Source organism: Carettochelys insculpta, chromosome 19 (assembly GCF_033958435.1).
Source record: "Carettochelys insculpta isolate YL-2023 chromosome 19, ASM3395843v1, whole genome shotgun sequence".
Classification (NCBI taxonomy): Eukaryota; Metazoa; Chordata; order Testudines; family Carettochelyidae; genus Carettochelys; species Carettochelys insculpta.
This window is the reverse complement of record NC_134155.1, coordinates 5,330,500-5,343,333: the sequence shown is the minus strand read 5'-3', so window position 1 is coordinate 5,343,333 and position 12,834 is coordinate 5,330,500. Positions and strand designations below refer to the sequence as shown.

Here is a 12,834-nt window from a genome sequence, read left to right as displayed (position 1 = left end):
CAGGGATACGGTAGCCAAGGCTCGGGGAAGTGACTCCTGCCAGCAGCTGCACAGGCACAGCTTCCAGCAGAAAAGGTCAGCGGGGGAGGGCCCAAATACGGGACAGTTAGCCCCTTTTGAAAAATAAGTAGGGATGCCTTTTTGGCATCTCTAATACGGGACAAATAGTCATCTTAAGTAAGAAGGTACCTCTGGGTTCAGTCTTGTCCTTAGGAGACGCAGTCTGTACATGACACAGGTCCTGCCTGGTGGCACAAGGGGAAATTACTGCTCCAAGCTGCAATGGCAATGGGGCTGAAGGCAGAAGGGAGGGGTTTTGGCAGAGTTGCATGTGTTTGGCAGGGACCACAGGGCTGTGATTACAGGCGTGGCTGGGAGTCACAACATGGGAGCATCAGCAACGCTGTGTGTGCAGGAGGAGCTGAGGGCCGGAACAACGGGGGGCTGCTGGTCAGGACTGAGGGGCAGCAGAAGAGTTGGGGGGGGGAGGAGAGGGGAGCTCAGAACAGCAGCAGCAGGGGTCTGGTGGTCAGGAGTGAAGAACATTCAGAGAACTTGGGGGGGGGGTAAGTTTGCTGCACTGTGTCTGGCTGTTTGCTGCTGTCTCCCTTTCACAGACAGTGGCCTTTCGCCACAACTCAAAGCCAGTCGGCTGCACAGCCCTCTGCTTTGCTTCAAATCTACATAGGGAGGGAACTGGCCTGATTTATTCTTCGGAGTGAACTTTTCCAGGCTTCCCCGGCACAGGAAAATGAACTTGTATTATGCAAATGACCAGGTTTGCTGAATTAATTAAGGTCCTAATCAAGATTAGACATTTCTCCCCTCCCTTCACCACAGCCAGAAGGCCCCGATATGAAGGAAGGAGAAAATCGTAGTTGGGGCTCCAAAAACACTCAACACCTCCCCCACTACAGCTGCTTCCAGCTGTCAGCCACCATGGGGTGATGAGAAGTCGAGCTCAGTGCTGTGCAGACCCCTGGGGAGTGGGTTCCCTTGCCCCCAGAGATAATTACCCCCCACAGTCTCATGCAGCTCCCCAGTCAGAATCCCAAGCCCCCTGCTGCTCCAGGAATTGGACAGGAAAAAATGAAGGGGAAGCTACGACTCATTACTGCACTGCAGGGCATTAACGAGGGAGCCAAACTGGAGCAATGCAAAGTCAGGCCCTCCGTGACCTTGGGGCACAGTGCATTCCGCCACAAGCAGATTGGGAGTAAATTGTTCTGCTAAGATTCCTAATTGTTCACCGCTCCCGTTCACTCGGCTGCGCCCTGTGGCAGTACATGGACCCCTGCACGCCTCCTCACTGAGGAGGTTCTGCTGCCCCTCTACTGCCTTCAGCCTCATGCCCGTAGCATGTCAGCATTCCTGTTCCAGCTACCCCTCACACACACCAGTGCCCTTCCCTCACCCAGAAAGCAGGACTGTGCTGAGGAGGGGGTGGGGCCTGGGACAACCCCCACAGCCTGTGCCACAGGCTCAGGCCCAGGGCAATCCCCCAGCTGCACCACATGCCTGTATCCTCCCCTGCTCTGCTCCAGTTTTGTTCCCTGACCCCTCCCCCAGCAATGGGGCCCAGGAATTACCTGGGGCCAAGGGCTGGTCACAGCAGAGACAACAGGAGTCACCTTTCCTCCCTGCCCACACTCACCATGTGGGCAGCAGAAGTGGCAGGTTGCTCCACCCTGCTCTGCTGTGCCTCCCTTCTCCACAGTCAGTGGGAACTGGAGGGGCATTCTGCTTGCTATCGTGAGGTGCTCTGGGATAGGAGGGTGGTGTGGCATGGCGCAGAAGGGTGGAGCAGGCTGCTGCCCCCATCGCCCACATGGAGAGGGCAGAGGGAAGGGAGGCAGTCCCTGGAGCATTCACTGTCTGACCCTTGACCCCCAGTAACTCCCATCTCTCCCATCCATAATATAACTGGGGGGCTGCCATGGGGCCCCCAAAAGCACAGAGCCTGGGATGGCCATCCCAGTTCATTCTATGGATAGGCGGCTCTGCAGACTACTGGGTTACCAACAGGCCATGATGTAGTTTGGGAAACAGGGTTTCGTTCATGCTCTAGAAGTGTAGGCGCTCAGCCGGGTGAGTGGCGTGCAGACAAACACTCCTTCTTAATCCCCGTGCTGAGAAACGTGGCCTCACTAATAACGTTTCCTTCTCCCATTCCCCCTTGACCCAGGGATCTCTACGAGCTTTACCTGGCTATGCCCCATGCTGCCTCCCTGAGAGAGGAGAACCACAAGCCATCCGTTTTTCAAGGACACACAGGTGAGTCAAAGGCAGAGCTAGGAACAGAACCCAGGGAATGCTGATTACCAGTCGCATGACCTAGGTCTCCAGCCCAGAACAAGCGCCAAGTTGCTTGATCTAGCCACACATGCACCATTGGATCACGCAAGTGCTTAGCAGTGTGGCTGCATGAGAAGGCAGAACATGCATGGGTGGGGACAGGCTCCTGAGGGTCCCCACTCCAGGGGTTAAAGCTTCCTGTCTCATGACAGGGAAACCAGACCTGCATAATGTTTCCTGATTACCTTGTATAATGACTTAACTGAACAATTAAATCACTACATTAGGCTGCAAGGAAAGTCACTGGATCATGTCATAAGCAATTGCCTTACCATTGTCCCCAGGCTGGTGACTATAATCACATGCGGCCAGCCACTTTATGGGACACCTGCCCTGCCCCATCTGGTATTGTAGCTTTATGACTTGAATGGGGAAGTGGCTCTGCCTCGCCAGATCTGCCCTTTCAAGTGGCTAGCTCCCGGCTGCTCCATTGTCTCAGAGCTCTCTTGAGCTGCAGGGGTTTCAATGAACGCCCCAGAAGGTGCCTATCTGCGTATTTAGGCTCCTAGATGTCTCTAAAAATCTGACTCGAAGAGACTTGGCACCCCAATTCTACTAGCTCCCCACAGGCACTGGGCTCACTGTAACACATGGGAAGCATTTCTGGGTGAGGGTGCACGAGTGGAGACTGTTATTCCAAAGTCCCAGTAAGGGACATGGAAGGGACAATCAGAGCCTTGTCCAGTTTCCAAGATTTCGCGTGCCTGCAATACACCAGTAAAACTATCTGGGCCAAACATCCAGTAGTCACATCGCCTCCTCTCCTTTCAATGGCCAGGCTCTGGGGTCTGCGCAATGCAGGGCTCTGACCAGCTGACTGGACGGTCTCCTGCTGGCTGAGAATCCAGGAATCACTAGTTGCTGGGCACCTCTGGCTCCTGTGACACTTGCAGGCTCACTGTGCTATCCAGACTGACTGGGGGTGGCTAACCACAACCCTCCACTCTGCCAGACTGGCTGGCACTTGCCGAGTCAGGAGATGCAGCATCTGCTCCCAACACATAGCACCACAGTCAGGCTAGTTCAAGGCTCCCTTCTCCCCATGCCAGCTCTGCATGGGAGGGGAGCCAAATCTCCCATCAAACAAAACCCGAAGCAAGCCCTGGCCCATCATCCTGGTTGCTGGGGCGCACTGGCTGCCTGTGCCTTTGAATCATACATCACTTACTTACGTTTTTACATAGGGGTCGGAGTAGCCGTTGGCATCCATGGCAGCCAAGTGGGCACAGCGGATGATGCCAACCAGCAGGCCTTGCTTCTGGGAGCTGTACTTAAGGGAGATGAGGATCCGTCCACGTTCCTCCAGGGACTTGTCTTCTGTTTTATCTATCTGGGGGTCCAGAGGAAGACAGACAATCAGAACTCAGTGAGATTTTTATTCCACACACAAGGAAACATTCCACTTCCACTTGGAGCATTTTAAAATGTTTTTTAATATTTTTTAAAAAATTAAAGGAAACTTCCAAACCAAAAGACATTTCAAAGTCGAAACTCTTGGATTCTTTTCATCAGACTGGCGCAAGCTGCAAAATGGACACAGATTCACAAAGCATTTCAGGATTACCAGGAACCAGCTCCAGCCTTCAGCTGCCTTGTCTGGGCTGCCCACTGCATCTGATGGACCCAGCAGTGCTGCTACACCTATTACACACACTAAAGATTGTCCTTTCTTAGGCCAGTCCTTGCTGCACCAGGCAACACGGGACTGCACGTGAACAGACCCTCTCAGAGAGACAGAACCCAGAAGTACAAACCCCAGGCACATGAGCTAAAGGAGAATCTCCACTAGCAGTAGAGGGCCTATGGAACATGGTCAGGCCATTCTGATTCCACTGACTAGAAGAAAGTGGTGGCACATGTTAGCCAGCTCATTCCCACACTTATGCAAGTTCTCCTCCTAGGCTAAATAAGCACTGCTCTGGCTCCCATCACACCAAACCGTGATGCATTGCAATAACACGAGTGCCAGTGCCGGCTTTGCTTCTGTCCCCTGTGTTTGACCATCCAGACCTCCTCAGCTGCCATGGAGCAGAGGAGGATGTCCCCAGACAACCTCAATCGCTGCTGACCCCTTGCAGCCCTGAGGATCAGCAGAGCTCTTGGCATGCAGACAAGCATGAGCACAAAGAGGCAGAACTCACAAAGAACTCCCTCCATACCCCTTTGGGGAGAGGGTGCTCAAAGCACGTGCTGAGCAGCTGAGGCAGGCTGAAGAAGTGGGTCAAAGGCAGTATTGGTCAGTCAAATCTAGATTCTGCCCCTCTGACAAGCCCCACATCCAAGAGTCTTGCCCCCACTCACCGGCAGCTGCTTTTCCAGGCAGATGCTGAAGGTTTTGGTTTGGTTGGGCTTTAGCTTCTTCAGCGGGATCCTCGTCTCCCCAATGAACTCATTGTGGCGGAACTTGTCTTCATCACAGACTGAGATTCTGAAACACACATCCAAGAGGGAGGGGCAATCAGTCCTGGGACAGGCTGGCAAAAGAGGAGAAGCCAGTCTGGCCAGGAACAATATTTCCTGCTAACTGGGGGAGGGAAATGAATTTAGAGCTGGATTCAAACGCTCAGCTTCTCCCTAACCCATGGGCAGCTGCAGAGCAAGCTTCCTCCAGGATGTCCCCTAGGCAAAAGAGAAAGCAGAGCTCTGACTCTGTGGCCCATCCAAACAGTGGTTTTCCAGATGGAATTGACCAACAAAGAGACTCGTGTGCCAAGGAAAGATACAGTTCGAATTCACCAATATTTAAGTTCTCCAGAGTTCTTCAAAGCACAGGCTAGGGACTGAAATGAGCAGCTCTCCATCCCAGAGAATTTAGTGCCTTCATTAGCCGCATCTACACGTGCCGGCTACTTCGAAGTAGCCATGCCAACTTCGAAATAGCGCCCGCCACGTCTACACGTGGTGAGCGCTATTTCGAAATTGAAATTGACATAAGGCGGCGAGACGTCAAAGTCGCTATCCTCATGAGGAGATGGGAATAGCGCCCTACTTCGATGTTGAACGTCGAAGTAGGGCACGTGTAGCCGATCCACGTCCCGCAACATCGAAATAGCGGGGTCCGCCATGGCGGCCATCAGCTGAGGGGTTGAGAGATGCTCTCTCCAGCCCCTGCGGGGCTCTATGGTTACCATGTGCAGCAGCCCTTAGCCCAGGGCTTCTGGCTGCTGCTGCTGCAGCTGGGGCTCCATGCTGCATGCACAGGGTCTGCAACCAGTTGTCAGCTCTGTGGATCTTGTGCTGTTTAGTGCAAGTGTGTCTGGGAGGGGCCCTTTAAGGGAGCGGCTTGCTGTTGAGTCCGCCCTGTGACCCTGTCTGCAGCTGTTCCTGGCACCCTTATTTTGATGTGGGCCGCTTTGGTGTGTAGACGCTCCCCTGCAGCACCTACTTCGATGTAGTGCTGCCCAACTTCGACGCTGAATGTCGACAGCACCAGCCCTGGCGGACGTGTAGACGTTATTCATCGAAATAGCTTATTTTGATGTCGCTACATCGAAATAAGCTATTTCGATGTAGCGTTCACGTGTAGACGTAGCCATTAAGAGCTATGTGGGCACTGTCAGAAATAGGATGTCTCAGAGGTTTAAATTTTGTGTGTGCAGCAAGTAGGAGAAGCTGTTTTCAGAGCTCCAAAGAAGGTGGGCCCACATCTGACTCCCTCCCCAACAGAAAGAGAGCAGAAGTTAAGTAACCATAGATATGTACTCAAGAAGCATTCAAAGTACATTCCTTGGAGTATCCCAGACCACCTTACAACATAAACATGTACCACCATTACAGTCGAGCCACCTCTGGTTGGGGGCAGTACCAGATGTACAGCAATGGAAGGGGTGAGAACTTTTCCACTGAAGTCCTGGGGCAAACTGACTCCTGGCAACAACACCTGTGGATCTGCAACACTCCCACAAAGCAGGGGAGGTCTAGTGGTTTAAACATGAGCCTCCATGCTCACAGAAAACCAAGTGGAATGCAGCATATACACCTTGGATGAAAGGCTGCAGTCACTGATGCTGGACTAGACCCCAGCTGCACCTATGTTGAGCTTGATAGTCACACCACTAAGCCACCCCCTCCAGCTTTGTGTGAGTTCTTTTGGCACGTCACTGGGCCTGGATGGCAAAAGAAGACTGGCCCGTTTCATTCTCTGGTTCCTGTGGCCTAGAACAAACCTCAGGTGTGCTGGGGATGGAGTGCTGGGAGAACAGGAGCTGGGACGATTTGTTTAAGGAGATTGAGAACATTGTTTGCCATAACCAAAACAACAACAAAACTGCTGGTGATGAGCTTCTCTTCTCTGCTTAACACATGTCCTGCTGCCAAGACCTGAACTAGCCAACTGCTGCCCCTTCAAACTTTCCCTTACACATTTGCAACTCAGCCAATCATAGAACACTAGAACTGGAAGGGACCTTGAGAGGTCATCGAGTCCAGTCCCCTGCCCTCATGGCAGGACCAAGCTCCATATAGACCACCCCAATAGGTGTCTATCTAATCTGCTCTTAAATATCTCCAGTGATGGAGATTCCACAACTTCCCCAGGCAATTTATTCCAGTGTTTAACCACCCCGACAGTTAGGAAGTTTTTCCTATGTCCAACCTAAACCTCCCTTGCTGCAGTTTAAGCCCGTTGCGCCTTGTCCTGTCCTCAGAGGCCAAGTAAAAGGAGCAAACAAAGAGGCATCTCCAGGCTGGACTCTCGCTCCCCTGGCCACATGCCCTTGATGCTAGAAAGGTAAAGCGGCCAGGAACATTTCCCTGTAGTTGCTTCACTGCAGCGCTGCTTGTACACGGCTAATGAGAACCCCAAATGTATCTAGAAAAAACTCAGCAGGCTGGCCAGGAGAGATGCTGCAGAGACAGCTCCAAGTGGTGGTGTCAAAGCTCCAAGCGCTCTACCTGACAGACTGAGTTAGACTGTGATCACAGCTCATTTCCTGAGAGTGACAGCATCAGCCTGCAGGTCCCAAACAGTATGTGCTGTCATCATAGCAGGCGTGGGACCACACTCGCTCTTGTGTGTGCCAGTCTGCACCTGAGTATGACATGAAAGAAGACTCTCCCAGCCTCAGCCCCTTGTTATCAATGAAAACACAAAGGCATGCAAGTCTCCTGCTTGCAGAGAACACTATAATCCACCTGGCCAGCTCTCTGATACACACACATTCACATGGCCCAAACTCAGGACAGAGTGTACTGGCCAATTCAATTTGATCCACTTTTCATTTTCTGGCAGCTGCAGAGGATTAATCATTCTGATCAGGGCTGCTCACTAAGTTTTAAATTACTCGCATTAGCTTGTTCCAGTACTTCCTACCAGGCCAATGCCAGACACCATGGCTTGAAGAGACACAAAGTCCACACCTAAGAGTCCATGGTGCTTTATCAATACCCCGATATGTGCAGCAGACACATTCTTCCATTGCCTGAGGCAGATAGGTGAAAGATGCCTACTCCTGCACTGGCACTGCAGGAGTAGGCAGATAGGTGAAAGATGCCTACTCCTGCACTGGCACTGCAGGAGTCATCCTCATTTGCAGATTACTGGCCTGATCCTGAGCATTTGCACTGTTTTTCAGGTGCTCAGCCCCACTCAGGGTCAGGCCACGGAGCAGCAAGAAGCACTGCTGGGAAAATGGAGTCTGGGCTGTGGGATTCTCACCCCAGCCCAGCTACTGATTAGCTATATTACTTTGGGCAAGTGAGTTCATGTTCACCTAACACTTGGGACCAGGCTTGTGGAGTGCTCTGAGATCTACTGATGACAAACACCAAACAAGTGCCTATTTATCCTTACACCTACTTTAAATTTGTATCCAGGCAGCACCTACTGGGACTCACCTGAAACTGGGGCCTCACTATGCTGGATGCTGCACAAGCCTACAGGAAGATACAGTCTCTGCCCCAAAGAGCTGCCAATCTCCTCTAAAAGGACAAGAGAGCCAAGGGCTGGGAGAAAAGAAGTGTTACGATCCTCATGTGACAGCTGGGGAGCTGAAACACAGAGACCGCAGGAGAGACTTTCAAAAGCACTCACTAAGTTGGCCTAACTCTGCAGGCTAGTTCTGAATATGTTTGAAAACTCTGGCCCTAAATGACTCATGCATAATTACCCAGCAGTGAGTCAGGGGCAGGGCTGGAAAGGAGCGACCACATCCTGAATACCAGCTGGCACCTCTGCCAGAAACAACTGTGGCTGCATTTCACAGATTCACAGATTACAAGGCCAGAAGGGAACATTGTGATCACCAAGTCTGACCCCCTGCATAACATGGGGCAGAGAACTTGCCTCCCCAGAATAACTCTGACAGCAGATCTTTTAGTAAAACATCCCATCATGATTTTAAAATGGCCAGTGATGGACAATCTGCCACAACCCTTGGTCAATTGTTCTAATGGCTAATTACACTCACTGTCAAAAAAAGTACAGCTTATTTCTAGGCGCATTTTGGTCCTTTCCAATTCAGATTTCTCTTGGGCAGATGCTGGTCATCAGAGATCACAAAGACAGTAATAGATTGATTGCTCCTCAGCTCACAGACCATCTCCGTCTGCACAGTGCATCGTGCATTGAGGTTCTGACCCATGACAGGGCTCCTAAAATCACCACAACTGTACAAATAATGAAACAACACTGGTGAGGTCTAGTTACATTTCATTGTTGGTAAATTACATTCTGCTGAGCTAAATTCTATGGCAGTTTCATTTGGGTATGGGATTCTGCTTCTCTTCTTGTCCCAAAAGGCGGTTGCCCTGAACCTCCATGGTAGCTGTATCTCAGTCATGTCTGAAGAGACCCTGTTATACTGCAGTTTACAGGGTGCCATGTAAATTCCTATTTCTGGAGGTTTCCTTGGCTCCAAGTATATAAATAATAAATCTTGAAAGAAAAATCCATCTGTATCCAAAGTACTTTAATGTTTGTGTATAAGATAAATTATCATGTGGGTTCTATTAGACTTTTAGAGACCAAGAGCACAAACTGCCACATTAATCTTAATTAAAGATTTCACACATTCTGAGAAGTTTCACATTCACCCTTGAAAACTTTCGCAGCCCCCAGTTTGCAGCTCCTGATCGTTGACCTCCAGATATATTTTTCTAATGGAAACTATTTAATTTGCTGCACCTTGGGTGCTAGTGTATCTTGAGCTCTTTAATCAAAAACAATTAATCAAAACATTAATTCCTGTAGATAGGAGTAGTGGCTGAGCTGGACAAAGGAGCTGTTCCCAGTGTACACTGCAGGATCCCCAGACCATCTAGACCAGCTGACATATCAGTCTGCTTCTTTACCCTTTGACTTATGTGGCATGTTACAGATAGAAAGCAGAATGGGCTCCTGGAGAAAGCACTGGACTAGCTCCTCGGGTCTATTCCCAACACTGCCACTAACCCATTGACTGACCCCAAGCAAGTCACTTATCCTATATGTGTTTGCTTCCACCCTCACTTTGTCTTGTTTATTTAAACTATACACTCTTTGGGGTAGGACTCCCTTTTACTAGATGTATGGACAGCACCAACCACAATGGGGCCCCAGCCTCTGTGTGAGTCTCAAGCCACTACAGCAAGAGAATCAAACAATTTATGGGCCTGATCCTGCAGCTCAGCCCTACTGACAAGAATGTATCTCTTCACTCAAGCGGCCATTGGGCTCTATATTTCCATAGAGTTTTACAAAACACAAACAAAACATTAATAATGATCTGCATCATGCCAGCGCTTGGCAGCCCTGAACGTACAGAATGAAAAGATGGTTCTGCCCCAGAGAGCTCTTCGTACCCAAAACATCCCCAGGATGCATCATGGATGCTGGAAACCTCATTTCCTTTTCATTCTGTGTGTTGAGGCTGTGAGTTCCTTAGAGCTGACACTGTCGCTTATGCTTAGTGTGTGTCTCTCTCTGTCTGTCCATGGCACCCAATGCAATCAGACCGTGATCTAAGAGCTAGTACAATAATAATAAACTGGGTAGCCTATGGCAAGCTGTCCTCTCAAGAGTATGAGTACCAAGTGCAGGGCAGACCACTAAGAATCAGGGTTCAAACCCCAAACTGGCTGATTCTATACTTAGATTTCATCAACCAAGTATAGAGTGTAAATTCCTCAGGCACTATAACAGCCAAACCATGGAGTCACACACACTTTCCTGTGATAGTCTGATTGGTCTTTCACCTGGGCAAGGCTGCCTTTGTGAGAGACAAGCCTTTACACAGGAATTACAGCAATATTCTAGTTATTTCCAGTCCCAAAGGATCAGTCAACTTGCCCCAGATCAATTGGACTTTAGCTTTTAAACCAAAGACGATGCTAGTAGCCAATCTTACAATAAAATATATATTTATTTATTAGTAGAAAAAGAAAATAAGAAATTATTTACAAGGTGAAAACAGTTAAATGCACACACACAAATGAGTTAAAATTTTTAAGTTTCAAAAGGCAATAGAAGTAAGCTCTGGATGTCCTTTAGGGCTAAGAGCTGGCTAAGCAACTGAGGATCCCTTGCTTATGCTTAGAAACCTCTTGACCCTAGAGTCAAGGAACAATGAGATCTGGCTCCTCCTTGCTCAAGGTTTTTATTTCCCTTCCCTCTTTTGCTCTGAGCGGCAAACCCAACTGATGGGAAGAATTCACTTGCCAGATTCATTTTTGTGTGTGTGCAGGGAAGGGAGTGTGGGAATAACAACAAAGTCTTTTGTCCTCTTTAATGTTCCAATTTAATCTGTATAGCATTGGCTGGCCTTTTGTGTCAGGTAGGAAAAATAGCTTTGGTTATGGGCCAGCATTTCACAGGAGTTAATGTTTCTCTCCCGTCTGGTGAGTTACAATTATAGAAGCTTACAGTGCAAATGCTCAAATATGACCTAACAATATGAGATAAAGATGTTGTGAGTAAAACTGATGCTGGCAGCCACTCACAAGCATTCAATAAAGTTTAAATACTAAACACGTTCTCTTAATGCTAATACCCATTTTCCAGCTCTGTATTCACTGGGGTTCAGCTAAGCTCTGGGGACCTCAGCATCAGATACCACCTGATCCCCAAATGTTCAGAGGGAGACTCCAAAAAGGCAGTCTAATGATTCACTGTCAGAGATGCTGGGCATTCACAGGTCCCAGCAAATCAGTAGCAGCTGCAGGTTTGAAAGTCAGGAGACAAGGATCCATACAGCTGCCTTTGAAGTGAACTGAAAAATTCTCATTGGCTTTAATGGGCTTTGGGGCAGACCCTCCGTGACCTGCCTGAGATCTGAGTCAGTCACAGGTACGAAGGGATGAGGTCTCAGGGTTTCTGTTGCTGGAGCTAGGCTGGAAATTTAGGCCACTGAGGTGCAGAAGTTGCAGTGTTGCATGTGAATGGCTTCAGGTACTCAGGGAGGGGCAGCTGCAACACCTGACTGAAGTTTTACTAGGGGTCACTGCCTCTCCAAAACACTTCCCTCACCAGTTCTGCCCATGGGCTGAAATTCAGGGCCTGGGAAGGCAACAACTGTTTGGATGAGGAATCAGTGAGGTGGAAGCAGGATATTTCCTCTGTGTGATATGTAAACAGCCTCTGCTGACACAAGCCCCTGTTTTTCTGAATGGAACCCTGCAGACAGCTCCCATGTTGCTAGAGCCACAGTCTAGGCACCTTTCTGCCTTGTTTCTGTCTCCCAGGATACACATAGGCATAGCCCCATAACACTGATGCAGCCTAGGACAACAAGAGGTTTTTTTGTTTGTTATTTTTTTGTCAGCGTAGCAGCACCACCACCATAAGGATAGAAACCCTCTCCAGCCAACAAAGTTGTCTATAGGCTGGGAGCTGCTGGCACAGCTGTGTTTGTCAGGTTTTTCCACAACCCTGTTGTAGTTATGCAACACAACTTTTAAGTGTAGCTCATCAAGCAAGAGACTCTTAGCAACAGACACACACTGTTGCTCACGCCCATGCACCAAATGGATCCCAGCCCCCAAGTCTGAAATGCAGTAAATCTCATTAGCTCCACACTCCACTCTGGGCCATATGGCTGGATCAGGTGGCTCTGGGCATCAGCACTTTCCTTTGGAGATGAGTGCTTCATGCACCTGTTTGCTTTAAAATGTCTGCAACCCACTTTGCTTCCAAGATCCCTGGTCGCTAACCCCAGGATTTTATCCCCATAACTTGGCTGTGTTGCAGTCCCCACAGACCCTCTGTGAAGCAATTGGGCAAAATCCTAGCTATGTGGCCAGGTTTCTCTTTCTACCCAAGGCATCCTACTTGGGGTGCCAACATTCACAGACCTGGCTGCTCCCCTCCCTTTGGTTTCAAAGCATGCTTTTGCTCTGTGTGCAGGCAAAGAGGGATACAAGCCCGCATTGCATCTCAAAATGAGAACAGGCCCACAAGCTTCCAAGTCGTGGGGATGGCTGATATGATAAGGCTGTCACATTTATTTTAATTACAGCAGCTCGGTGTCGTTTTCCAGGAGGAACTGGGGCCAAAACCTACATAAT

The 12,834-nt window shown here is 49.5% G+C and overlaps 1 protein-coding gene across 2 annotated transcripts in view; it reads right to left on the bottom strand.

The window, feature by feature from the left end:
• The window catches only part of DOC2B (double C2 domain beta), a 162,134-nt gene that overhangs the window by 18,803 nt on the left and 130,497 nt on the right, over positions 1-12,834 (bottom strand). For both annotated transcript variants that reach the window (XM_075013832.1, XM_075013834.1), the window contains exons 5-6: positions 4,657-4,783; positions 3,528-3,685 (exon numbers count right to left, since the gene is read on the bottom strand). In XM_075013832.1, the coding sequence (XP_074869933.1) occupies positions 3,528-3,685; positions 4,657-4,783 (285 nt within the window). The remainder of the gene's footprint in view (positions 1-3,527; positions 3,686-4,656; positions 4,784-12,834) is intronic.